Genomic DNA, 23692 nt, shown 5'->3' on the forward strand with positions numbered 1-23692 from the left:
CCCGGCGGCGCGCGGTGATGGACAGCGGGGAGGTGTGGGGGGGGCGGCCCCCCCTCCCGGCGCGTTGGTGGGCGCCGCGCCCCCCCCCTCGGCCGCGCGCGGTGGTGCGGTCCGGCCGAGCGGTGTGAGGCGCGGGGTGAACCACGCGCCGCGCGGGCGGGGGGAGCGGAGCGGACCATTCCCGCTCAAGGGTGGGGAGAGCGAGATCTCGCAGCCTGGCTGTCGCGACATGGCGCGCTATATCGCGACGCCCCCCCTAGGCGTGGCAGTGGCGTTCGGGCTGATCTTTACCCTGGCAGGGCGCCTGGCGCTGAGGCGGGGTTGGTGCGCAGGTGGGCGGCCATGTCCTCCCTCGCCCTCAGGTTCCAGCGGGGATTAGGGGAGGCAGCATATGGCGGCCTCGGGGCACCGGCACCGCCCTACCCGGGCCTGCCCTGCCCTGCCCGGGGCCCCGGGACCCTCCCGGGCCCTGCCCTACCCTGCCCGGAGCCTCCCGGGCACTGCCCTGTCGTGCCCTGCCCGGGGGGTTTAAATGGCCCCTGTCCCGGTGCAGCCCCACCGGGGCCTATCCAGGACCCAGAGCCCCCGGAGGATGGAGCTGGACACCCCCCGGGCTCTGGCTGGAGCTGCCGGACACGGTGGGCACTGTCCAGGTGGGCAATGAGAGCTCACAGGGAGGAGACAGAGCAACAGCTCCCAGTGACAACAGGATGGCCGGGAGGCAGGGATGGATCCAGGCTCAGGGATGGATCCAGGCTCAGGGATGGATCCAGCTGCATGGTTGGATCCAGGCTCAGAGATAGATCCAGGCATAGGGATGGATCCAGGCTCAGGGATGGATCCAGGCTCAGGGGTAGACCCGCACACAGGGTTGGATCCAACCATGGGGATGGGCCCAAGCTCAGGAATGGACCCAGCTGCAGGGATAGATCCAGCCATAGGGATGGATCCAGGCTTAGGGACAGACACAGCCATAGGGATGCATCCAGGTTTAGGGATAGATCCACCCTTAGGAATGGATTCAGCTATAGGGACAGATCCAGCCACAGGGATGGACCATGGGTGCTGCCCCCACCTTCCCTGGGCAACAGCTCCACCACCTTCCTTGTCCGTGGATTCTGCAGCCCCTCAGCCAAGCATGGGATGAAAAGGGCTTTTTCTCACCAGCTCCTGCCCTGCTCCAGCCCGGCAGAGTCTGGGACAGACCTGGGTTCGGAGAGTTCTGGGAGCACAGAGCCTCAGCTGGCCCCTCTCAGCACAGCCCCTCTCCCCCAGCAGAGGCAGGAGGACACCCAGCACCCACCAGCAACGACCACCCCGTGTGGCTCCAGCGCTCCCAGCTCATCCCTGGGCTGGGAAAGGATCATCCAGCTCCCAAGGCCCTGCTGCCGCCACGGGGGACAGTGTGGGGCGGGCAGGGGGTGAGAGCCTCCAGGGCCCCACGTGCCGGGGCAGTGCCAGGGCAGTGCCAGGGGTGGGGACGTGTTTGCGGAGATAAATCACCGTTGGGAGCAATGCGGAAGAGCCGGGAACGGGCCCCGCGCCGCGCCAAGCCGGCGATTAAATATTTACCTTAGCAGGCCGTGGTTGCCAGTGATGGATCTCAGCGTTTCCAGGGAGGAGCTCCTTTTGTTCCAGGCCCTCCCTGGTGCCCGCAGGGGCCACCAACCACGCCAGTCCCCGGGGACATTGGCACGGCTCCCATGACACCAGGAAAAGGCACTTCTAAGGTAAAGAGGCACTTAAAAGGCTCGTGTTTAGGGTGGAACAAACCAGGTTTAATCTCTGGAAAGGTGAAGGAAAACCCAAAAGGATCCTGGGGGGCTGTCCCCGGGCAGGATGACGGAGACACGGGGGTGGGGGAGTCACAGCACCCACCAGGGACCGAAGTGTGAAGTAAAAACGCAGCATTTTCAGTGATCACAGAGCAGAAATGCAACTTTCCACCCCGAAAAACGTGTCTTTCCGCCCCAAATATCCACGTGAGTGCGGCCTCGGAGAGGCTTGGAGTAAAAAGTGAGCTACAAAAGGCTTTAAAAAGTGAACCTGTCCCCAAATAAATAAACCCCTGACTCGTGCCCGTGCCGTGCGCCGGTGCCTGGGGGTCCCTCGTGCTGGGGGTGTCACCAGCACCCTTCACCCACCTCCCCCTCCCACTGTGGGGCTGCTGTCCTGCGAGGGGCCACCTGGAAAAGTGCTGGAATGCTTTTGGCTGTGCCCCAGCCCTGTGGGGGACTCCTTCCTGGAGCCCTGTGGGGTGTGATGTCCTCAGGGCTGGGCTGGAGCCAGAGCACAGTGTCCCCAAGCCTTGCCTGAAGGGGACAGGGACCTTTCCCAGCAGCTGGTGGGAGATGGGAGAGGGCGAGCAGTGCCTTCCTGTCCATCAGGACCTGCCCAGACCCCGCACGGGGACATGATTTGGGGCCCTCCACGCCCTGTGTGGTGCCACTGCCAGCTCCCCGCTGTCCCCAACACCGGCCAGGGCCAGAGCCCAGTCCCACGTCCCCGTGGCAGCGAGGGGACCCACCGGCCGGTGCCGCTACGTGCCCAGGGACAGGAATGTGACGTTGCCCTCCGTGTCCAGGCACAGCCCTTGGCTGTCCTCGGGCCCTGGCACGGAGCACCCGCCGCCACCGTCCTTGGGCAGCGTCCCCTCCAGCGCCCGCCGGTTGTCCACGTCCCTGGGGCGGGGCAGGGGCGAGTCCCGCTCCCCGGGGCCGGGGGACAAGCGCCTGGTGTCGGCCGACTCCGAGTCGTCCGTGCCCGGTGTCTTGGAGCCGCTGTTGTCCTCGTCCAAGGGGCTCTCAGGCCCCTCCAGCTCCGTGTCCGACTCACCCTCCTCCTCCTCCTCCAGGGTCAGCTCGAACTGGAACTTGTCGGTGTTGGCGGGGGACGCGCCGGGTGCCTCGGGCGGAGGGGACGGGCTGCGCCGGATCATGCTCTGGTACCACTCCCGGTTGTCCTCCAGCGTGTCCAGGAGCTCCTGGGCGTCGGGGTGCACCAGGTCGGCCCATGTCTCCCACAGCGGGTGGGCGATGAAGTCGATGAAGCCCACCTTGAGGGGGGGGAAAGGAGGCAGAGCTGAGCCCCCGGCCCAGCCCTGCACACCCCCACCCCGTCCCCAGGCCGCCACCCCACCTGGGACTTCTCCACGGAGGCGGTGTGCTTGTCACACATGGGGCTGATCTCCATCCCCTTCTCCCGCTCCCGGTCTCCCTGGCGGAAGAACTCCACCATGATGCGGTCGGTCCACTGCCGGTACAGCTCCAGGGGCTTCGTGGGGTTGCTGAGGTCGGCGCAGTGCACCATGCTCTGCAGGACCTGTGGGCACAGCCACGGTGTCCTTTGTCCCCCAGGACCACCCCCACACTGTGCCAGGAACCCTTGGCCATGCCCGGCTGTGGTTGGGAGCCACCAGGCAGGATGTCCCAGCAGCCCAGAGCAATGCCCAACATTGTGCCAGGAAGGATTCCCAGCCGTGTCCCCCTGCCCACCTGGATCCGGTCAGAGTAGTTGTCCAGCAGCAGCACCCCCAGGCTGGTCACCTTCTTGGTCTCCACCATGGTCTTCAGATCCGCCAGCAGGTTCATGTGCTTGGACATGTCCGTGGCCAACACCTGGGCAGGGCAAGCCGGGAACGAGGCTCAGCCTGACACTCCCCCCAGCCTGGACCCCCCACCCTGGGGTGGTCCAGCCCCCCTCGTACCATGTCGATGACCATTTTTCGGAGCGTCTGCCTCTGCTTCCTGCTCAGGTTCTGGAAGATGTCGCAGTTCTCCTCCTGGAGGAGCTTGAAGCCCACGGCCAGGTGGTGGTTCTCCAGCACCGAGGCGTCGTTGTACATCAGCGCCAGCTCCGAGTCTGTGAGAGGGCACCGGTCACCCTGGGGAGACCCCAGGTGGGGTCCTCCACACCCTCCCAGCTCCATCCCTGTTCCCCAACTCACTGGTGTTGATGAGGAACTGGTTGGAGACGCCGGGGTGGTCGACGTCGTGGATGGCGCTGGCGAAGATGGCAGCCATGATCTCCAGGTCCGTGAAGACAGCCTGGGAATGGTGGGAGAAGGAGTTGCGGGCGTCTCACAACCCTGCCAGGCACACCTGGTGGCCTCAGGAGACCAATAATCACCTCCAGGGCAGGCGTGGAGAGGAGGACGTGGGTGGACTGCGCCACGTCGGCGGCGTGGAGGTTGTTGTGATAGGCCACGTCGGCGTGGTAATGGTCCTCCAGCGTCAGCATGTAGGTGATGAAGGTGTTGACGGGGATGCGGAAGGTCTTCATCAGGTCACGCTCCTGCAGGGAGGCGGGAGGTGGCTCGTCCCCATCCGGGCACGGGGACAGGGCCATCCCAGCGGGATGCTCACCTGGAAGATGCTGTACATGATGACGGTCAGCGGGCGGTTCCCCGAGTACTCGGCGACTTTAAACACGTTGAGCCCCCACTTGTTGGTGTCCTCCAGCTCCTGGGGACCAGAGGGACGGAGGTCCGTGGGGGGCTGGCGCCAGGGACCCTGTGGTTGGGTGGGTCACCCGTGCCAAGCCCACCTTGGCCAGCAGCCCCTCGTGGTCCGTGCGCACCCCGAAGCGGGGGATGCCGGCGGCGGCGAGGCTGGAGCTGTGCGTGAGCTTCCTGACGCCGCTGATCTGGGACATGGGGCGCTTCCTCCGCTCCTTCTCCTTGTCCTTGGCCAGCGCTGAGGGGATCTCCACCTCGTGCTGCTTGTCTGGGATGGCACCGGGGTGGGCGTGAGCAGGGTGGGAGCCCAAATTCCCCCCCGACACCCCCTCCCCAGCTCGCGCTGATGACGCAGCGCAGGTGACACCGTGATGTCGTGACAATTTGGGGGCTGCGTGGGGGGTGCCCAGCACTTTCCATCACTGCCCTACACGAGCCACCCGCCTGCCAGTGGATCCAAACCCTGCCCTGGACACCCCTCCAGGCCCACAGGGATTTACCCAACAGCCCCAGTGCACCAGTATGCACCAGCATGCACCAGCAAGCACCAGCATGCACCAGCACACCCAGCCAGGACAAAGGGTGTTACAGCCCCAAACAGCAAATCCCACTGGGACACCTGGGAAAGTCCCCCTCCCTTTTCCCTCCATTTCATCCCTTCACAAGAAGCAAGCGGGCACAAAGCCCACCCTGCTGCCAGCAGAGGGGTGACCCCGGTGGTGCCCCTGGGGTGGGGGGGTCCTCACCCAGGAAGGTTCTGGAGATGTACTCGGAGACCTGGTTCCCGGAGCGGCTCGTCTCCGAGAGGTGCGTCAGCTCCCGGTTCAGCATCCGCTTGAACTGCAGGTGGTGGGCAGAGCTCAGCGGTGTGGGGGGCACACAGGACCCCCAGGACCCCCTGGTGCCCATCTTGGGGGGCTCTGTGATGTGGGGGGCACACAGGACCCCCAGCTGCCCATCCTGGGGGGATCAGTGGTGCAGGGGGCCAGCAGGACCCCCAGCTACCCATCCTGGGGGGATCAGTGGCATGAGGGGCACACAGGACCCCCAGCTGCCCATCCTGGGGGGATCAGTGGTGCAGGGGGCCAGCAGGACCCCCAGCTGCCCAGCCCAGGGGGTTCAGTGGTGCAGGGGGCCAGCAGGACTCCCAGCTGCCCAGCCCAGGGGGTTCAGTAGTGCCAGGGTCCCCACTCCCCCCAGGGTGTCCATGACAGGGCCCCTTACCTTGTTGGAGGCCATCTCGCTGACCGAGTGCCTGGTCTGCAGCGTCTCCAGCTGGTCCAGGCACCAATCCAGCTCCTCCAGGGTCTCCCGTGAGAGCTTCTGGTGGGCATCTTCTGCTGGGGGCACCCGCCAGCTTGGCAAGGGACCTGCCGACGGCGCGACCACCCGGCACAGGGGGGCTCGTGCCACCCCAAACCCGGGGGCTCGCCGGCGGGGCGGCTCACGGCCCTCGAGCGGGGCGGCCGGGGGCACGGGGGGACGCGGGGCTCGGGGTCGAGCATCCCTGGGCAGCGGGGCTCGGCCCCATCACACCGTCCCCATGGCGTGGCAGCCCCACGTGCCACAGTGTCCCGTGGGGTGACAGCCAGCCCCGGGGGCAGCCGGGCTCCCGCGGGGCCCCGCTCACCGCCGGGTTTTATTAATGGAAGGTTTGACGTCAACGGGAGCTTTTCCACCGCCGCGAAGGGCGGCCAGGCGGGAGGAGCTGCCGAAAACCAGACATGGATCCCAAAGGGCAAAGCCGCGGCTCTGCCCTGCCTGGAGGGGGCTGTATCCCCCCGAGGGCACAGCGGGACCCACCCTGAGGGCACAGGGACAGCCCCAAAACATCCCCACCGTGGTCCCCCCCTGCACTCACCGGACAGGCTGGCCTTGCTCCCGGAGGGCAGGCTGCTGCTGGATCCTCGCCTGCGAGACACGGGGGGCTGAGCAAGCAGGACCCCCACAGCGGTGCCCTCGCCCTTGCCATGGGTCGGGGTCTCCCACCCAGGTGAGACCCTCGCCCTCCCCACCCCGCGGCCCACTCACTTGATGCCGGCGCGGTCCTGGAGGTGGGTGAGGTTGCTGCGGACGGTGCGGAGGCTGGCCAGGACCTGGGGGGCGAGAGGGGGCTGGGGCCGGGCCGACGCCCCCCGGGACACACCCCCGGGCGCTGGGCACAGGCCGTGTCCCCTCCCGGGCAGGGCACAGGGATGGCACCTACCTGGGCGAACGGCGTGACGATCATGTCTTCTCCGTGCCTGCGGGAGCAAAGGGAGCGTGAGCCTGGGGGAGGGCAGTGGGGTCCCGGGGGATGCAGGGAATTGGGGGGACACTCACAGGTCGCTGGCGATGGAGGAGTTGCGGGACATGGCTTTGGGGGACAGGTCATAGTCGCTGTCGGAGCGGTACAGGAAGGACTCACGGCGCTGCCCGTGGGAGAAGGTGCCCTGCAGGACCAGCCCCGGGCTGGCCTGGGGGTCCAGCGTGCCCCGGCCTTGGAGGCCATTCTCCAGGTCAAAGCTGTGAGGGGAGAGGAGTCAAGGCTGGCACGGGGCAAGGTGTGGGGGCATGGCCCGCAGGATGCCACTGGGTTTGCTGGGCTCTCGCTTCCATCGTCCCACTCAGCTGGTTTGGTGGCCCCTGTGGTGACACCGGTCACCTCCCAGCCTGGCCCTGCCACCTCCTTCACCCAGTGCTGAGAATGGGCACAACTCAGTGCACATGGACCCTCTCTCAGCTCCCTGCCAGCAAAGCCAGGTTGTCCCATGTCACCCAGGTGGGACAGGCCCCCCTACCCTGAAGCTCCCAGCTCCAGAGACCCCGGGAAGGGCCAGCTCCTGCCTGTCCCATCCCCACCCTGTCCTCAGCACTGTGATCCCAAGTCCTCCAGAGCCCCAAAGCCTTCATCAGCCCTGGCTCGGGGGTGCTGTGTCCCATGGAGGGGACAGTGTCCCAGCCGTGGCACAGAGCCAGGGGACATCGAAGGACAGAAAACGCCACAGAAGCCAAGCCCTGGCCCTTGGGGACACGCTGGTGGCAGCCCGGGGGCACCTCAACCAGAGTCACCTGGCAGCCATGTGTATCCATGGGGGAGACAGGGGACTTAGGGACAGGGGTGGTGACCCTGCAGTGTCCCCAAGCTGGCTGCGGCCGCCTCACCCCCCCCTCCTGCTCCGCTGGCCCCGGGGTCATGGGAAAGGCTGCGCGGAGCAGGGACACAGCGAGGGCCATCCAGCGCCTGTCCGTCACCGCCGCGGGGACGGGGAGCACCGGGAGAACTGGGAGAGCGCGGATGCCACTGGGGCCACCCTGTCCCCAGCGGGAGCCCAGCACCTACCAGATGCAGGAGTGCCTCCGGGACGGGCACCGGCTGCCCGGCAGCATCGTCCCGCTCCGGCAGCCCCGGTCCCTGTGGCGTGGCCGTCCCCGGCAGTGGCAGTGCCAGCCGGCACCGCGTCATGCCGTCCCCGCAGCCCCTTGTTTTCCTGCCTCGCCTTCCCATCCCCGATGGTACCGGGGACACAAAGCCGCATTGTCCCTCCGACGGCCCCGCGGGTGATGCCCGCGTCTGTTCCCGGCCCCGTGCCACCACCTCTGACCCCGCTGCCACCGCAGGGGACAGCCCCGGGGGACACGAGCCCCCGCCGAGGGGCTGGTGCCGAATTAACCCCCCTCGTTTCGGCGTTAATGACCGAGCTGTGCCCGTGCCGGGCTGGGGGGGGCCGGGGCCGCTATAAATAGTTGCTGTTGCGGAGGGATGTGCTGAGCCCTACAGCGCTCACGCAGGTGGGGCCGGCACCCACCAGCACCCGGGGGGGGCACCCCAAAACCAACCCTACAGAGCTCCGAGCCGGGGAGGGCACGGAGGTGCCGCGGTGGGTGAGTGGGTGCCTTGATTTGGAGGGAAAAGCCCCCCTCCCTGCCCACCGGGCCACCCCACCGCGGGTCCCTGCCTGGCCATCGCTGCAATGAGCGTGTCCGTGCTTAGCCGCGCTCGTCCAGCGGCTCCCCCCTGCCCGGCTCAGCCCCTGGCCATGTGGGGACACCCGCTGTCCCCTCCTCGTCCCCCCCGTCCCCGTGGGCACACAGCGCTGGGGGGGGGTGTCCCCTGACCCTATCCTGGCAGCACAGCCTGGTGCCACCACCCCCCCGGGGACCCGCCAGCGTCCCCCCCTTACCAGAGGGGATGCGCCACGGTGAAGCGCCGCTGCAGGCGGATGCTCTGGTTCATCAGGAGCTTCCTGAAGAGGACGGGGGAATTGCGGGGGGAACTGCGGGGGGAGGCTGCCGGAGAAGCCCCCGGCGAGGGGTGCGGGGTGGGCAGCATGGCCCGGCTCAGGGACCCCCGGCGCGGCCCCGGCGCGGCCCCGGCGCCCCCGGTGCGGAGCAGGAAGCGTGCGGCCGTCCCGGCCCCGGCGGCCCCGGGAAACTTTCCATCCCCCTCCCGCCCTGCGCCTGGGAAATTAAACAACTGTCTGGCTCCGGCAGCCGGCGCAGGGAGCGGGTCCCCCCCCGGTGTTCCTGGCGGCCCGGGCACGTGGCCCCTCGCTGGCCCGGTGCCACCGGCCACCCTGCTGTCTCCCCGAGGCGGCAGCTGCTCCCGAAAGGGCAGGGGTGCTCTGCCTGGGCACACGGAAAAAATGCCACACGGACCCCTTGGTGAGCCAGACGTACGGAGTGGACGTGCCACGGTGCCACCGAGGGGCATGGATGAGCCTGGAGCATCCCAAACACTCGGTGTGGATGTGCCACTGTGCCACCAAGGGACAGGGATGAGCCTGGAGCATCCCAAACACTCGGTGTGGATGTGCCACTGTGCCACCAAGGGACAGGGATGAGCCTGGAGTATCCCAAACACACGGTGTGGTTGTGCTGTGGTGCGGTTTGTGCCACTGTGCCACCAAGGGACAGGGATGAGCCTGGAGTATCCCAAACACACGGTGTGGTTGTGCTGTGGTGCGGTTGTGCCACGGTACCACCGAGGGACCAGTGAGAGCCAAACCCACCCCAGATTGTGGCCCAGCCCCTCCCTGGTGCAGTGCCAAGCTCCCTCCTGGGGGAAACAGGGAGCAGCAGGATGAGGTCCAGCTGGTGACAGTGGCACTGTGGGTGACCCACCGGCCTGGCCGTGGGAGCTGGCACCTGCCCAGCCTGATGCAGCAGGATGTGGATACCTGCTGTTCCCAGCGGCCACAAAAATATCCAGCAGCTGGCAGGGAGCCAGGGGGGACAACAACAGGGCCTCTCCTGCCACAGCAGGAGCAGTGGGGACCCCAAAACCCACCGGGTGGGGGGGTCACCCTCGCTTCCAAGGGACTGCAGGCACAACTGTGGGGACGTCAGAGCAGAGGGGGTGCTGGGACAGAGGGACATCAGGGCGCGGGGGCGAGGGGGAAGAGCCCCCCCGGGCTGGCTGGCAGCCAGCAGCCCCTGGACAGCCGGGACAGGACTGGCCACAGGACAGCAAGTCCCTGACCCCAGGACAGCCAGTCCCTGTCGGACTGTCGCTGTCCCCACGTGTCTGCAGGGGTGGATGACAAGTGACACCGGAGCCATGACCCTCAGCTGTGCCAGCTCCATGCTGACCCTGCAAGCTGGGCTGGGAGAGGCACGGGATAGGGGGAATGGCCCAAAAATAGCCCTGCAACCACTGCGGGAGGGGCTGAGGTCATTTTGGGCAGAGCCAGGCCAACCCTGTGGTGGCACTGGCTGGGCCAGGGGATGGGGACAAGCAGGGGGTGAGGAGGATGAGGGGAGGGGTTGGGGACAGGAATGGGTGGTGGGGACAGGGGGGACAGGGGTGACAGGTGATGGGGACCGAGGGGGTGGGCACAGTGTGGTGGGGACAGGGGTGTTGGGGATGGGGTGACAGAGGCAGATGGCGATCAGGACAGACATCCCGGGGCCGGTGACAGAGGGGTTTGTCCCCAGCCCACCGGGTGCTCTGCCGGTGCCGGTGCCCCGGTGCCGCTGTCCGCCCGCCGGTGCTGAACCCGGGAGCGTCCCCACCAGCAGCGCCTTGCCCGGTAACCCCTTCCCGGTGCCAGCGGGGGCCGGCATCACCTCCCCGCTCCCCGTCCCACCCTTACCGGGGGGGCTCGGACTCATCGCCGCTGCTCGGGCCGCTCTCCTCGATGGTGAAGACCACCCGGGCTCCCTCGGGCTCGGGACCGCGGGCCGCCTCCGCCAACCGGCAGCCCAGCGGCGGCAGCAGCGGGGTCCCGGAGAAACGGCGGCGGACGGCGCCCAGCGCGGCTCCCGGGCCCGACGGGGCGGCCTCGGCGGCGTCGCGGCAGCGCTGCGGGGACATGGGGCGGCGGTGAGGGGCGCGGGGAGCGGCCCCGCGGAGCTCTGCGGGGGCACCGTCCGTGTCCGAGGGTCCCGTCCCGGGGCAGCCCCGTCCCGTCCCCCCCTCCCGGTACCGGGCGCCGGTAGCGCGCTGGCGCCCCCTGGCGGGCACGGTGCGGCGCTGCACCCGGGGGGTACCGGGGTGATACCTGGGCGGGGGGGGGCACGGGGAAAGGGCACAGCCGGTGCACCGGGTGCGGTTCGTCCCGCAGCACACGGAGCCACCGGGACACCCCCTTCCTCCTCTTCCTCCCGCCGCCACCGGAGGGAACCTCCCCCTCCCCCGGTTCCCCCGGGACCCCGCCGGAAAAGCCCCCGGAGCCGGCGCGCAATTACGCAGAGGTGAATAATAATTAACCGCCCATTAAGGGGATAATTAACTCCCGCTCAGTGTCGCCAGCCCGGTTATTGCTGCCCGCGGGGCCGGCGCTGGGACGCCCGTATCGGGGACACCCCTCGCCCCCTCCCGCTACACCCCCTCGCCCCCCGAGGTGCCCCCCGGTGCCGGTCTCACCTCCGCGCCGAGGAAGGGCAGCGCCGTCCGGCTCCTTCTCATCGCCGTCCCTGCGGGGGGAGCTCCGGGAGCTGCGGCCGGTGAGGGCTCGGGGGTGGGGACCACCCCCCCCGGGGCTGGGGATACCCCGGGGACACCCCGGGACCGGGACACGTGGGTTCGTCCCCCCGCTTCCGTGATTTACGGGCGCCTGATCTTGGCCCCCACCTCGGGTTTCGGGGCCCCTCCTTCCCACTCCCGGTGCTCCCACCGGCTGGATGAGGACAGGGACATCGGGCCTGAGGCCACAGGGGTGTCCCCCCGCCCGTAGCACCCACCAAGCTGTGAACCCACCGATGCCTCCTTAACGATCCACCACGGGCACCCACCCCCGTGAGGAACTGGGGCACAGCGGTGCACCCGCAGAGACGCCAGGACTGAGCCCCTCCACGCCCCGGCTGGCACCGGGAGCAGCCTCATCCCAATTCCCGGGGGATGCCGAGCCCCGGCACGGGGGTCCCCGCTGCCGCCAGCCCCCCGCCCTGGCCCGCAGCCCCTTACCGGTGCCCGGTCGTCGCCGCCAGCCGCGGCCTCGGCCGAGTGCAGCGGAGCAGAAGGAAGGCGACGTGCGTGCCTGGCCGCTCGCTCCCTCCCATCCCACCTCGTCGGGGGGGCTGCGCGGCCCCCCCCACCCCGGGCACCACCGCCCCGCACCCATCCCGCCGGCCTGGGAACACCCCGGGGCCTCAAGCCCGGAGCTGGGGGACCCCCGAAAGCGGTTGGGCCCTCCCCCGGGAGCGGGGGTTTTCCCCGGGCAGGGCACATGGCAGACGGGAAACCAGAGCTGAGCAGCAGCTTCTTTATTCAGCAGCGCGGGGAGCCCCGGGGGGGCCGCGGTGTGGGGGGGTCACCTGGGTGTGGGGTGGGTGACAGGGGACTCCTCCATCACCTTGCTCTAGGGAAGAGAGAGACAGTGCAGTGAGCACCCACACCCTGGCCCCCTCCAAGTCCCCCCCTCACCAGCCCTGGCCCCCCCACTCACCATGGGCACCTCATCCAGGTGGTGGAAGGGGGGGGTCCCGCGGGGGGTCCTGCGCCGGCACAGCCGCACCAGCAGCACCGCTGTGCCCCCCACCAGCACACAGACAAAGAGGCAGATGATGACGACCACGCCAGAGCTCAGCTGCTGCTCTGTGGGGGCGAGACGGGCACCCCGTTACCCTCCCCAGCACTGCCAAGCCTTGTGCACCGCGGAGGGGCTCGGGGGGAGAGGGGGCTCAAGACTGGCTCCAGTCCTCCCCCTCCACCATCCCATACATCAGAAACCTGGCATCCAGTTCTTGTGTCACCTCCACCCGTGGGGGACCAGCCTGGGGCCCTCCCACCCCCCCCCCAGCTGAGGTCCTGTGACACAGAGGTGGGGGAGAAAAGGGGAGCCCTCAACACCCCCCAAGGAGGCTGGAGCAGCCAGGGGGGCTCTGGGCTCGCCTGCACCCCTGAGCCCCCCTCTGAGCGCAGTCCCAAGTGGGGAGTCTTAGGGGACCCCAGGGCTGCTGCCATGCCCATACCCAGGTCACCTGCCTGCCCAGTGCCCCCCAGCCTGGCTCTCACCTGAGCTGCCGGCCACGATGCCGGTGGCCGGTGTCGTTCTGGAGCTGGTGGCCAAGGTGCTGTTGGGCCCAGGGCTCACAGTGGGTGTGGTGGAGTTGGGAGCAGGAGCGGGCCCAGAGGGCCTGGGTGAGGATGGGGCTGGCACTGCTGTCGAGTTGGAGGGATGCCCCGTGGATCTGGGCACACTTGGGTGGGATGGAGTCGGTGCCATGGACGTGTTGGACGGAGGTGCTGCTGGTGCCAGTGTCCTGGGTGAAGATGGTTCCATGGTGGTGTTGGATGGAGATACTCGAGGTGCTGCTGATCCCGATGTCTTGGATGGAATCAGTGCCGTGGTGGTGTTGGATGGAGATGCTGGAGGTGCTGTTGATCCCAGTGTCCTGGATGGAGTCGGTGCCATGGATATGTTGGATGGAGATGCTGGAGGTGCTGTTGATCCCAGTGTCCTGGATGGAGTCAGTGTGGTGGTGTTGGATGGAGATGTTGGAGGTGCTGCTGATCCCAATGTCTTGGATGGAGTTGGTGTGGTGGTGTTGGATGGAGATGCTGGAAGTGGTGTTGATCCCGTTGTCCTGGATGAAGATGGTTTCATGGTGATGTTAGATGGAGATGCTGGAAGTGGTGTTGATTCCAGTGTCCTGGATGGAGTTGGTGTGGTGGTGTTGGATGGAGATACTGGAAGTGGTGTTGATCCCAGTGTCCTGGATGGAGTCAGTGCCATGGTGGTATTGGATGGAGATACAGGAGGTGCTGCTGATCCCGGTGTCCTGGATGGACTCGGTGACACGGCTGTCCCTGAGCTGCTTAGAGCCACTGTGGAGGAGACATTGGTGCCATGTCCTGGCTCTAGACCTTGGAGGAGAGAGCTGGTCAGCAAGGACACAGCAGGGCCGTGGCAGGGGCAGGCAGGGCCCCAGGAAGGGCAGCAGCACCTGCCTGGGCTCCCGGTGCCACAGGGATCATTTCCCAGGTGTTTTTCATCACACACAGAAAACTGGGATTTAGCCAATATGGGCTCCCAGAAATGCAGGGTCAGAAAGAGCCTCCCAGCCGGTTGTTGCACAAGCAGAGCAGCGTGGCAGCAGCAGGTAAGTGCCACGGCACAGGGACATGTGCCAGCCCAGCCCTCGTGGCACCCACCAGACACCCTCAGGGCCGGGCGTGATGGGGACTCCGCTGGGGCCACGTGGGACGTGGTGGTGTTTTCCGGGCAGTGCCCTTATCTGCCCAAGTCCTGTTTGCACAAGAGGAGGAGCAGGTCCAGCCTGGCCCCAGGGGGACACTGGAGCAAAATGCCTCGTGGCAGAGCCAGCACCCAGCGCCAACACCCAGGGGCACAGCGTGGCCGCGGGCTGGGGGTCCCCACGGCTGCTGCGCCCACCAGGACGGGCTGTTCCCACCCAGCTGCTGCCTCACACCAGGATGGTTGAACCCAGGGCCAAGCACCCTATGCCGGGAAGGGTGAGCTGAAGCACCTTGGGGTGCAGGGGGGGGGTGTTGGGGGCCCGGGCTGGAAATGGGGGGCCCACAGCAGTGCAGGGTACTGGGCAGTGTCCGGGTGCTCCCCTCCAGCCTGGCACCTCCGGGAAGCAGGTGCAGCCCCCCCGTGCCATGAGGCCCTGGAGGGGGACCACAGGAACCCCCCCAGTTCCCCACTGAGCCACCAGTGCAGGGCTCAGGGGAGCACATGGTCACCTCCCTGAAGTTTTCTGGTGTCCCAGAGCACCTCGACCCCCCTCCCGGTACCCGGGACTGGGCGGGGGGAGGCCACAGACCCACCCCCCAGTGCTGCAGATCTCGAGTGCCCCCGGGACGCCCCCGGACCCCCCCCCGGTGCCCGGTACCTGCAGCAGCGAGCAGGGCAGTGGCGCAGCAGAGCAGGCAGAGCGCTCCCGGGAGCATCCCGCCCGCTCCCGGTCCCGATGCCGGTCCCGCCGCCTTCATCCGCCCCAGGGGAGGCGGGGGCGACCCCGCCCGCGGCGCCCTCTGTCGGTACCGGGCGGCGCCGCAGCACCGGGACCCTGCGGGCACCGGGAGGAGCCCCCGGCCCCGGGCATCAGTTTTCACCCGCGCATCTCCCACCCCGGGGCCGTGAGACCCCCACCTGCCCACCCCAGGCACCGGGAGCCAGCCCTGCCAGCATCCCGAGGTCTTGGGGGGGGAACAAGTGGATCTGGGAAGGTGGGGATGTCGGGATGTGGGGACTTGGGGGACAAAGGGCTCTGGGGACACATGGACAGCAGTATGTGGGGATTTGGGGACAAAGGGATCTGGGAATGTGGGTCATTGGGATGTGAGGTCTGAGAGACAGAGGGATCTGGAGACACACAGAGAGCAGCATGTGGGGCTTTGGGGACAAAGGGATCAAGGGACAAAGGGACATCAGAATGCAAGGACTTAGGGAAAATGGGATCTGGGGATTTCAGGATGCAGGGACTTGGGGACGAGGGACGTGGGGTCTTGGGAACACGGGCATCTGGGAACATCAAGATGCAGGGACTTGGAGATGTTGGGACACAGCGACTTGGGCACGCAGGGCTGTGGTGACACAGGGACACCAGAGCCACGGGGCTGTTGCTGGCCCTGCCACAGGGAGACAGGTGGCAGCCCCGTCCGTCTTGGTGCTGGAGCAGCGCATCCGGGGCGCAGCTCAACCACGCCGGGGCCGCTTCTGCGCGGCGGGGAAGGCGCTTCCTCCGCCAAACCGCAGCCGGCTGGCACCGAGCACGGGGTCCCCAGGGAGCCACCCACGGCAGGGTCCCAAAGGAGCTCACACTCCTCCCATCACCCACGGCAGGGCCCCCCCGTGCCAAGCTCCCCGGGAGCGGGGTGATCCCAGTGCTGGAACAGGCCAAAGCTGCCTCCGGTACCGTCCCCAAACGCTCCAGGAGCAGAGGGTTGGTTTCTCGGGTGCTGCTCCCTGGATGGAGCCGGGATAGGGCCCCACAGGTGGGGGAAGGCAGAGGAGGAGCGATGGCAGTGCCGGGAAGTCAAGGCCAGTTCCCGAAGTCTGGGGAGGAGCAGCGGAGGCCCAGCCTCGCTGGGTGCCACGGGGTGACCCCGAGGGGCCGGGACAGGGGGGTGTCGGTGTCAGTGAACCCCCCAACACAGAGGAACCAGGGGTCTGACAGGGCAGAGCCCCAGCCAGGACCGGCAGCAGGTTCCCCTCACCCACGGGGATCCCCAGTAAAAGCACATCCCCCCGAGAGAGACCCAGTAACCCCAGAACCCCTCAGAGGAGTCTCAGCACACCCCTCCAGGGAGCACCCCCCAACATCCAAATCCAGATGCACTACTACCTGACGAGATTTTCCCGCCCCGGCACTCCCAGTAATCCCAACCCCCTCAAGCGAGCCCCAGTAACCCCACAACACCCCCCTTCAACATCCAAACCCTCCACTAGCGCCCGACAGAACTCCCCCCCCATCCCCCGCGCTTCCCAGCAACCCTAAAACGCCCCCACCCCACAACCCCATAAACTCTCTCACCCCCCCCTTCCTAGAGCCCCTTCTCCAGCACCACTCTTCCCCTTCCCCCGACTCCTCTCACCCCGAAAAACCCCCCAAAACCTCCCAAACCCCCTCCGTCGCCGCTCCCCCCCCGCCCCAAGATGGCCCCCGGCCGCGCCGCTTCCTGCCCGCGCCGCCCCTTCCCTTCCTTTCCCTTCCCGTCCCCCGCCGGCGCAGCAAACAGCGAGAAGCCAAATTCTCCGTGTCGCGGGGCTTTACTGGGGCCTGACTGGAATGTGTGGGGCGCGGGGGGAAGGCCCAAGTCCCCCCTCAGTCCGTGAGGGGAACCCCCGGCTTCTCCCTCCCCGCAGCCCGTGCGCGGGGGGTGCTCGGTGCCCACCGCCCGGAGCCGGTCCCGGACCTCCGCTCGGACCCCTCAGGGAGCTGAGGGGGCTGATTATCGCTCCTCTTCCTCCCCTCGGGACCCCTCCGTCCATGCCCGGCATCCCTCAGTCCGCGCCCGGGGCATGGCGGGCGCTCCCCCCGCTCCGTGCCCGGAACCCCTCGGTCCGTTCCCGGGGCGGGATGGGCTCTACCCCCGCTCCCCTCAGTCTGTGCCCGGCACGCACGGGCGGCTCCCCAAGTTCCCCTCGGTCCGTGCCCGGGGCAGGGCGGGCGCTCCCCAAGTTCCCCTCGGTCCGTGCCCGGGACCCCTCAAAGTCCGTCCCCGGGCTCGGGCCCCCCCGGTCAGTACGCCGGCACCTGATGCTGGTGCTGGGGCAGGAGCTGGCAGCCGCTGTTGACGTGGCTGAGCACCTTCTGCTTGAGCTGGGCGACCTGCTCGCGGAGCAGGCTGGCGGTGGAGGCGAGCTCCGTGTTCTGGCTCTTGAGGCTCTTCACCTTCTCCTCCAGCCGGGAGATCCGCTCCAGCTTCCTCTTGCGGCACTTGGAGGCGGCGATGCGGTTCCTCAGCCGCTTCCGCTCCGCCTTGATGCGCTCCTGCGTGTCCATGTCGATGGGGGACAGCGGCGGGCTCTCCCCGAAACTCGGCACCTCCGGCACGATCTGCGGCTCGTCCTTCAGCGGCGGCGGCGGCGGGGGCGGCGGCGGGAGCCGCGGCGGCGGCGCCGCGAACGGCCCCGGGTCGGCGGCGTAGCTGACGGCCGGGTAGGTGCTGAGGTTGGCGTAGACCGGCGGCTCCGGGGCCATCCCGGCGGCGGGCAGCTCGCCCGCGCCGCCGCTCCCGCCGCCGCTCCCTCCTCCGCCGCCGCCGCTCCCCGCCGCGCCGCCGCCCAGCTGGTTCTGCTTGTGCAAGTCCTCCAGCGCCTTCACGAAGCCCTCGGCGAACTCCTGCTCCTCGGAGGCGGCCGCTTTCGGGTAGAGGAACTGCCCGCTCGTCGGGGTGGTGGTGACCAGCCCGTTGGACTGGATGATGAGCCGCTCCAGCTCCGGTGACGCCAGTTTGAGCAGCCCCAGCTCGGCCGAGCCCAGCAGCCCCGCCGCTTCGCCGCTGGCCGCGCCGGGGGCTTTCAGCGCCGCCGCCAACTGCTCCGGTAAGGCCATGCCGAGCGCGTCCTTCTTCATCATGCTGCCGCCAGGGAAGGGCAGGAGGAGCCCGCTGCTGCCGGAGGACGGGGCGAAGCCGCTGCCGAGGCCGCTCAACACATCATCATGGTAGAAGGGTGTTTCCATCCTCCTCCCCCGCCCGGCTGCGGGGGAAACGGGGCCGGGAGGGGGGGGGAGGACCGGGGCGAGCGCGGGGAAAGGGGTTGGGGAGGGGGCGGGGGAGGCGCCCGGTGCGCACCGGCCGCGGCCCCGCTCCTGCGCGCGCGCACACACGTCTGCCGCCGCCGCGCGCCCCGCGCCGCTTTAAATAGGCGGCGCCGCCGCGGTGACCTCACCGCGCCGGGCCTCCATTGGCTGCAGATGACGTGCTCGCCCGCCCTCGTTTGCATAAGGGGAGGGGCCGCCGCCCCGGGGAGGTGGCGCCACGCCCACCCCCGGCCGCGCCGTCGCCGGGGCAACCGGCGGGTAAACGGGACAACAGCGCGCGGGGCCCTGGGATGACGTCAGCGCGGGGGAGGGGCGGTCACGTGCACAGCCCCCCACGCCCCCGCCGGGACTGACGGGCACAAAGGGAGGGGCGGGAACGGGAACGGGCACCGGGAACCGGGACTGCCAACCGGGACTGACGGGCACAAAGGGAGGGGCGGGAACGGGAACGGGCACCGGGAACCGGGACTGCCAACCGGCACCGGGACTGCCGGGCACAAAGGGAGGGGCGGGAACGGGCACCGAGAACGGGAACCGGGACTGCAAACCGCCGGGGCTGATGGGCACAAAGGGATGGGCAAGAACGGGCAGCGGGAATGGGCACCGGGAACCGGGACTGCAAACTGCCTGGACTGATGAGCACAAAGGGAGGGGTGGGAACTGGCACCGGGAACGGTAACCGGGAGTGCCACCTGGCACCGGAGAATGGGAAACAGCCGCGAGGACCAGGGAATGGGAACCGGGCACAGGGACCGGGAACGGGCACCAGGACCCAGGCACGGGGCACAGGACTGGGCACAAGGAACAGGATCCAGCCACAGGGCACCAGTCACCAGGCATGGGAATGGGAACCAGGCACGGGAACAGGCTGCCAGCCAGTGGGAACCGGGACCGGGGCACAGGAATCGGCCACCGGCCGCTGGAAACTGGGACCCCCTCTGGAAACTGGACCGGGCATGGGAATGGGAACCGGCACCGGGAGCTGGGCACCGTCCACAGGGCACGGGAACCAGCCACTGAGCACTGGAACTGGGCAGTCACCGGCACCAGGAGCGATACTGGGCACAGTCACTGGCACCAGAACCAGCACCGGGCACCGGCACCGGGTCAGGCCCCGGCTGTAAAAGGGCACAACAAAGAAATAAACAGACACACCGGGCCGCGGGGCCTCACGGCACCCTCTGGGGACGGCCAGGCCACCACCCACGTGGGTCAAACTGGGACAGGCCACCGGCACCAGGCACAGCAGGGCCTGCCCAGGCCGTGCCCGGTGGGACAGAACCACTGTCCCTGCGTGTCCCCACACTTCCCTCATCACAGCCCGTCCCGTGTCACCGCCCCGATGTTTGTCACCGGTGCATCCCGGCGACACCGGTGCATCCCGGCGGGTCGGTTTGCCACCACACAGCGGGCAGCCAACTCCAGTTTACTAGGGGGGTCACACCACCACCGAGGGGGTCACTCAGGCCAGGCCCAACACCTTGGCTCCACTGTGAGCCCCTTGAGGCCCCGCTCAACCGTCACCGGGGAAGGAGTTAAGCGGCGGCGGCGGTGGCGGTGGAGGCCTCAGACGTCACGGCCGGCCAAGCCCGCGGGCGGCTGAGGGGGTGGATCGGCGTCAGCGCTTGACGTCACCGGCGCGGGGGGAGCCGGCGCCGATGGCCGCCGATAACCCCCCCTCGTGTGGGCAGGATGCGGCCCCCGCGCCGCAGGCCGAGGGTCTCGGCGAACGCGGCGCACGGCGAGGCCGCGGGGCCGCCGGGGCGGGTGACGCTGAGCCGCGGCCTAATTGCTGCCAGATGGTTCCAGGCCTGCGCTAACGAGGGCGATAAATCAGGGGGTGTCAGTGCCGGGGGGCCCCCCGAGGGGACCCGGTGGCGGGGCCGCGCTGACACCCTGCCCGCGGTGCTCCTGGTGCAAAGAGCCTCTGTCGTGGTGCGCCCGTCCTGTTTGCTGCCCACGGGCACGGCGTGGGACTGGGTGTGGGGATAGTGCAGCCACAGTGTGGGGCACGGCACAGGGTGTGGGGACACCATGGTGTGGGGCACAGGACATGGGACATGGCACAGGGCACAGGGAATGGCACAGGACACAGGGAATGGCACAGGGAATGGCACAGGGCACAGGGAATGGCACAGGGCATGGGACATGGCACAGGGCATGGGACATGGCACAGGGCATGGGACATGGCACAGGACACAGCACAGGGCACGGGGAATGGCACAGGGCATGGGACATGGCACGAGGCACAGGGAATGGCACAGGGCACAGGGAATGGCACAGGGCATGGGACATGGCACAGGACACAGGGAATGGCACAGGGCACAGGGAATGGCACAGGGCATGGGACAGGGCACAGGGCACGGCACAGGGCACAGGGCACGGCACAGGACACGGTACAGGGCACGGGACATGGCACAAGGCACAGGGAATGGCACAGGGAATGGCACAGGGCATGGGACATGGCACAGGGCATGGGACATGGCACAGGACACAGCACAGGGCACGGGGAATGGCACAGGGCACGGGACATGGCACGAGGCACAGGGAATGGCACAGGACACAACACAGGATATGGCACAGGGCACATGACATGGCGCAGGGCACAGGACATGGCATAGAGCACAGGGAATGGCACAGGGCACAGGGAATGGCACAGGGCACGGGACATGGCACAGGGCACAGGACATGGCACAGGGCACAGCTCAGCCCTGGCTTCAGGGAGGCCGCAGGGTACACAGGTGACACCCAGGACAGGGCTGGGGCAGCCCCTGGGGCCAGGACACACAGCGCTGGCACGGGGGAAACTGAGGCACGAGTGGGAATGACTGGGATCCACCCTCCCCCAACAGCTGCAGTTCATTAAATCCCAAATAAACACAGTTGATTAAAATCCCAAATACACGCAGCGATTAAATCTCAGATAAAGCGGAGCAGACCGAGCCCTGTGTCCCCCTGCTGTCCCCACTGCCCCATGGGGGGGGCAGGTGCCAGGGCCGGTGCCCCGGGGGGCTGGGGCAGGGCCGGGGAGCAGCTCGCAGGTGAAGCCGCCGTCCGGGTTTCCGCTCCAAACCCGTCATTAGGGGCGCGGCGGCGGCCGGACCGGCAGGTTCAGACTTTCCATCCTGACCCAACCCAGCCAGCGAGGGACGGGGACCAGGGACGGGGGGGGAACAGCTCCCATTCCCCCCGTCCTGGCCCCGCACAGGGACCCCCAGCCCCGGTGGGCATCGGTGGGCACAGAGCTGCACCGGGGTACCCACAGTGCTCCCCCATCACAGCAATGGGACAACAAGAACCAGCTTTGGCTGTAGGTGCTTTAATCAGTTCCAGGGAGGAACGAGCCGGCCCCGGGGCCTCCCGGGAAGAGCGGCTGGCCCCTGGCCAGGGATGTGAGCCACGAGCCGTGCTCCGACCGGGCCCGACCAGCAAAACCCCACCACCCCTCCCCACAAGGGTCCCGGCACCCCGAGGCTCGTCCCACTGTGTCCCCACACATTCTCCCAGCCTGTCACCGCTGCTGCTCATCCCACACAGCCCTCGTCCCCAAGCCAGAGGGCCCGTGGGGTGTCTCGCCGGTGGCAGCCCCGTGCCCGCAGCGAGCCTGGCAGCTTCATTTGCTTAATGAGCGTTTAATGAGGGGCATGATTCAGTGGCCCCTTCCGCCTGCCGTGGGGACGTCCCCGTGCACGGAGCTGGTGGCAGTGCCAGCCTCACCACGGCTGGGTGGCCAGAGCTGCTATTCCCGGAGGCGTCGGAGCACCCACTGAGTCACGCCGTGTCTTTGCCACCTGCCAGCCGGGCTATATTTACCCCGGAGCGGGCGGTGAGGATTTGGGATGAGCCCACGCCGCCGCCGGACCGCGAGCCTCGAGCAGGGTCACCGGAGCATCCTCACGCAGCTCCTGCTCCCCCCGTTTCCATGGCACCAACGGGACCCTTCCCTGCGTGCCACCAGGGAATGATCCTGCTCTGCCAGGAGCCAAGACACCCAAACCACGAAGTGATTGACACCCACGGCTTTGAGGACACGGGCTGGACCCAAAGCAAGACACCCACGAGCTCCCAGGGATGGATCCACGCACCAAGCCGGCCCCCCATGGAAAAGGGAAGAGGCAGGAGAGGGTTTGCACCCCGGGATTTGCACGGCGGGCACCGGGCACGCAGGGGAAGCTGCCTCTTAGTCACTGCCACAGGCAGGGAGAGAGGAACCAAGCCGGGAAAACAAGAAGTCACCAGATGCCAACGCCTGCCCCCGAACCTGCGCCAGTCCCTGAAGAACCCCCGAGGGGCCCACGGGGGCCTCCGACAATCAAAACCAAGAATTAAAAAAAAAAAAACAACAAAAAAAACCCCAACAAAAAACACCACACCAGAAAGAGAGAAAGAAAACAGATTTAAAAAGGAAAAAGGAGGAGGAGGAGGAGGAGGAGGGTTTGACGTGTATTTTTAGTTGCTTAGCACAGCCCTGAAATATTTCGGCAGCCACTCCCTCCGCGTCGCTGGTGTGTAACTATTCCTGTGCTGCCTCCCCGGCGAGGCACAGAAGTTATGAGTCACTCTGGGGCAGCCAGAGACACATCCCCGTGGCTGCTGGAGCTGCCACCAGCTCAACTGCCACCAAAATATCCCGGGAAGGCAGCAGGGAGGGTTTCCAGGGTGGCCTTTGCTGGGTCTTTCCAGCCCTGCCAGGCCGTTCACCCACCCACGCCGCCAGCCAGGCTCAGACCTTTTTTTTCCCTCCTCTCTCTGCTCGTTGCTTTTATCTTGCTCCTCCCTGTTTTGTTTTAGTTTTTTGTAATTTTTTCAGCCTCCCTGTGCTGCCACGGGGCAGGGGCTGGAACACGTGACGGCCCCAGACACCCATTTTTGGGGCAAAAAAAGCCCAAAATCGGAGTGCGACGCTCCCCCCCAGAACCACCTTCCATCCCATTGTCCTCACAGGGGCCCGTGGCACAGCTGGGGACAAAAATATTCCTACAGAGGTGGAAAAAGGAAGGGGGAGGCAGGCAGGGAATGCTGCTAAAGCCTGTGGTGTAATTAAACAAATGCAGAACTTAACGAGCTCCATCACCTGACCCCAGAGCTTGGCTGGGAGATAAGAGGACTTGGAGGACTCAACCCTGAGCAGGAGCCAAAGGTCCCATTGTTGCAGGGGAGATTTATCCAGCCAGGCCAGTCCTTCAATCCCAGCAGTGCTGGAGTTGTTTCCTTTTCTCCAGGGAAGTCGGAGCACACGGAGGAGTCTCCGTGGCTGGAGGGATCCAAAGGGAGGGAGCAGGTTGGGAAGGGAAAGTCTGACACCAGGGCTTTGTTAAAATGCCACACAGGGGTGTTTACGTGGAGCCTGAGGAGCGAGGACACATCACCCCATTCCCATGGCCTGGATTTGGCTCCTTGGGAGAAGCTGGATCGCCTGGGATGGACATGGGAGTGCTGGTTAACGCCTCGGGGAGAAGCAGGACAACACATGGCTGCTGTTAGGAACTAAAAATGTAGGGATTTCTCCCTGATCCCAGGGCTCAGGGAAGGGGTTTGGGGTCAGGCTGCCACAGACACAGAGAGGGAGGCGGTTGG

At 67.4% G+C, this 23692-nt stretch overlaps 3 protein-coding genes and 1 long non-coding RNA gene across 13 annotated transcripts; 1 reads left to right on the top strand and 3 right to left on the bottom strand.

Moving 5' to 3' along the window:
• Positions 1-168: 168 nt before the first annotated feature.
• LOC135403375 (uncharacterized) lies at positions 169-2001 on the top strand. Its single transcript, XR_010425390.1, has 2 exons — positions 169-332; positions 1581-2001. It is a non-coding gene; the product is annotated as an uncharacterized LOC135403375 (long non-coding RNA).
• On the bottom strand, positions 1757-10626 carry PDE4C (phosphodiesterase 4C). 5 transcript variants are annotated; one of them, XM_064637344.1, is made up of 15 exons: positions 10531-10626; positions 6779-6961; positions 6663-6699; positions 6488-6552; positions 6318-6367; positions 5681-5826; positions 5203-5296; positions 4546-4724; positions 4365-4463; positions 4129-4293; positions 3947-4046; positions 3707-3861; positions 3495-3617; positions 3139-3321; positions 1757-3055 (listed from the first exon to the last, which is right to left on the bottom strand). In XM_064637344.1, exons 2-15 carry the CDS (start codon positions 6808-6810, stop codon positions 2540-2542), a joined length of 1944 nt encoding a protein of 647 aa, XP_064493414.1. In that variant the 5' UTR covers positions 6811-6961; positions 10531-10626; the 3' UTR covers positions 1757-2539. The 5 variants fall into 5 exon arrangements, with proteins under 5 accessions (XP_064493414.1, XP_064493415.1, XP_064493412.1 ...); XM_064637345.1 differs by lacking the exon at positions 10531-10626 and adding an exon at positions 8620-8917; XM_064637342.1 differs by lacking the exon at positions 10531-10626 and adding an exon at positions 8620-8822 and having other exon boundaries at positions 5681-5793.
• A 1501-nt stretch (positions 10627-12127) lies between these two features.
• On the bottom strand, positions 12128-16253 carry CIST1 (colon, intestine and stomach enriched 1). 6 transcript variants are annotated; one of them, XM_064637355.1, is made up of 5 exons: positions 14738-16253; positions 13542-13745; positions 12894-13154; positions 12325-12473; positions 12128-12237 (listed from the first exon to the last, which is right to left on the bottom strand). In XM_064637355.1, the coding sequence occupies exons 1-5, from the start codon at positions 14835-14837 to the stop codon at positions 12190-12192; spliced, it is 762 nt and encodes a 253-aa protein (XP_064493425.1). In that variant the 5' UTR covers positions 14838-16253; the 3' UTR covers positions 12128-12189. The 6 variants fall into 6 exon arrangements, with proteins under 6 accessions (XP_064493425.1, XP_064493422.1, XP_064493421.1 ...); XM_064637352.1 differs by having other exon boundaries at positions 12894-13121; positions 13245-13745; positions 14738-16250; XM_064637351.1 differs by having other exon boundaries at positions 12894-13706; positions 14738-16248.
• Positions 16254-16598: 345 nt separating this feature from the next.
• Positions 16599-18195, bottom strand: JUND (JunD proto-oncogene, AP-1 transcription factor subunit). The gene has a single exon (XM_064637356.1). The coding sequence runs from the start codon at positions 18032-18034 to the stop codon at positions 17090-17092; it is 945 nt and encodes a 314-aa protein (XP_064493426.1). The 5' UTR covers positions 18035-18195; the 3' UTR covers positions 16599-17089.
• Between the last annotated feature and the right edge of the window lie 5497 nt (positions 18196-23692).

The sequence above is a fragment of the Pseudopipra pipra genome, chromosome 27 (assembly GCF_036250125.1).
Source record: "Pseudopipra pipra isolate bDixPip1 chromosome 27, bDixPip1.hap1, whole genome shotgun sequence".
Lineage (NCBI taxonomy): Eukaryota > Metazoa > Chordata > Aves > Passeriformes > Pipridae > Pseudopipra > Pseudopipra pipra.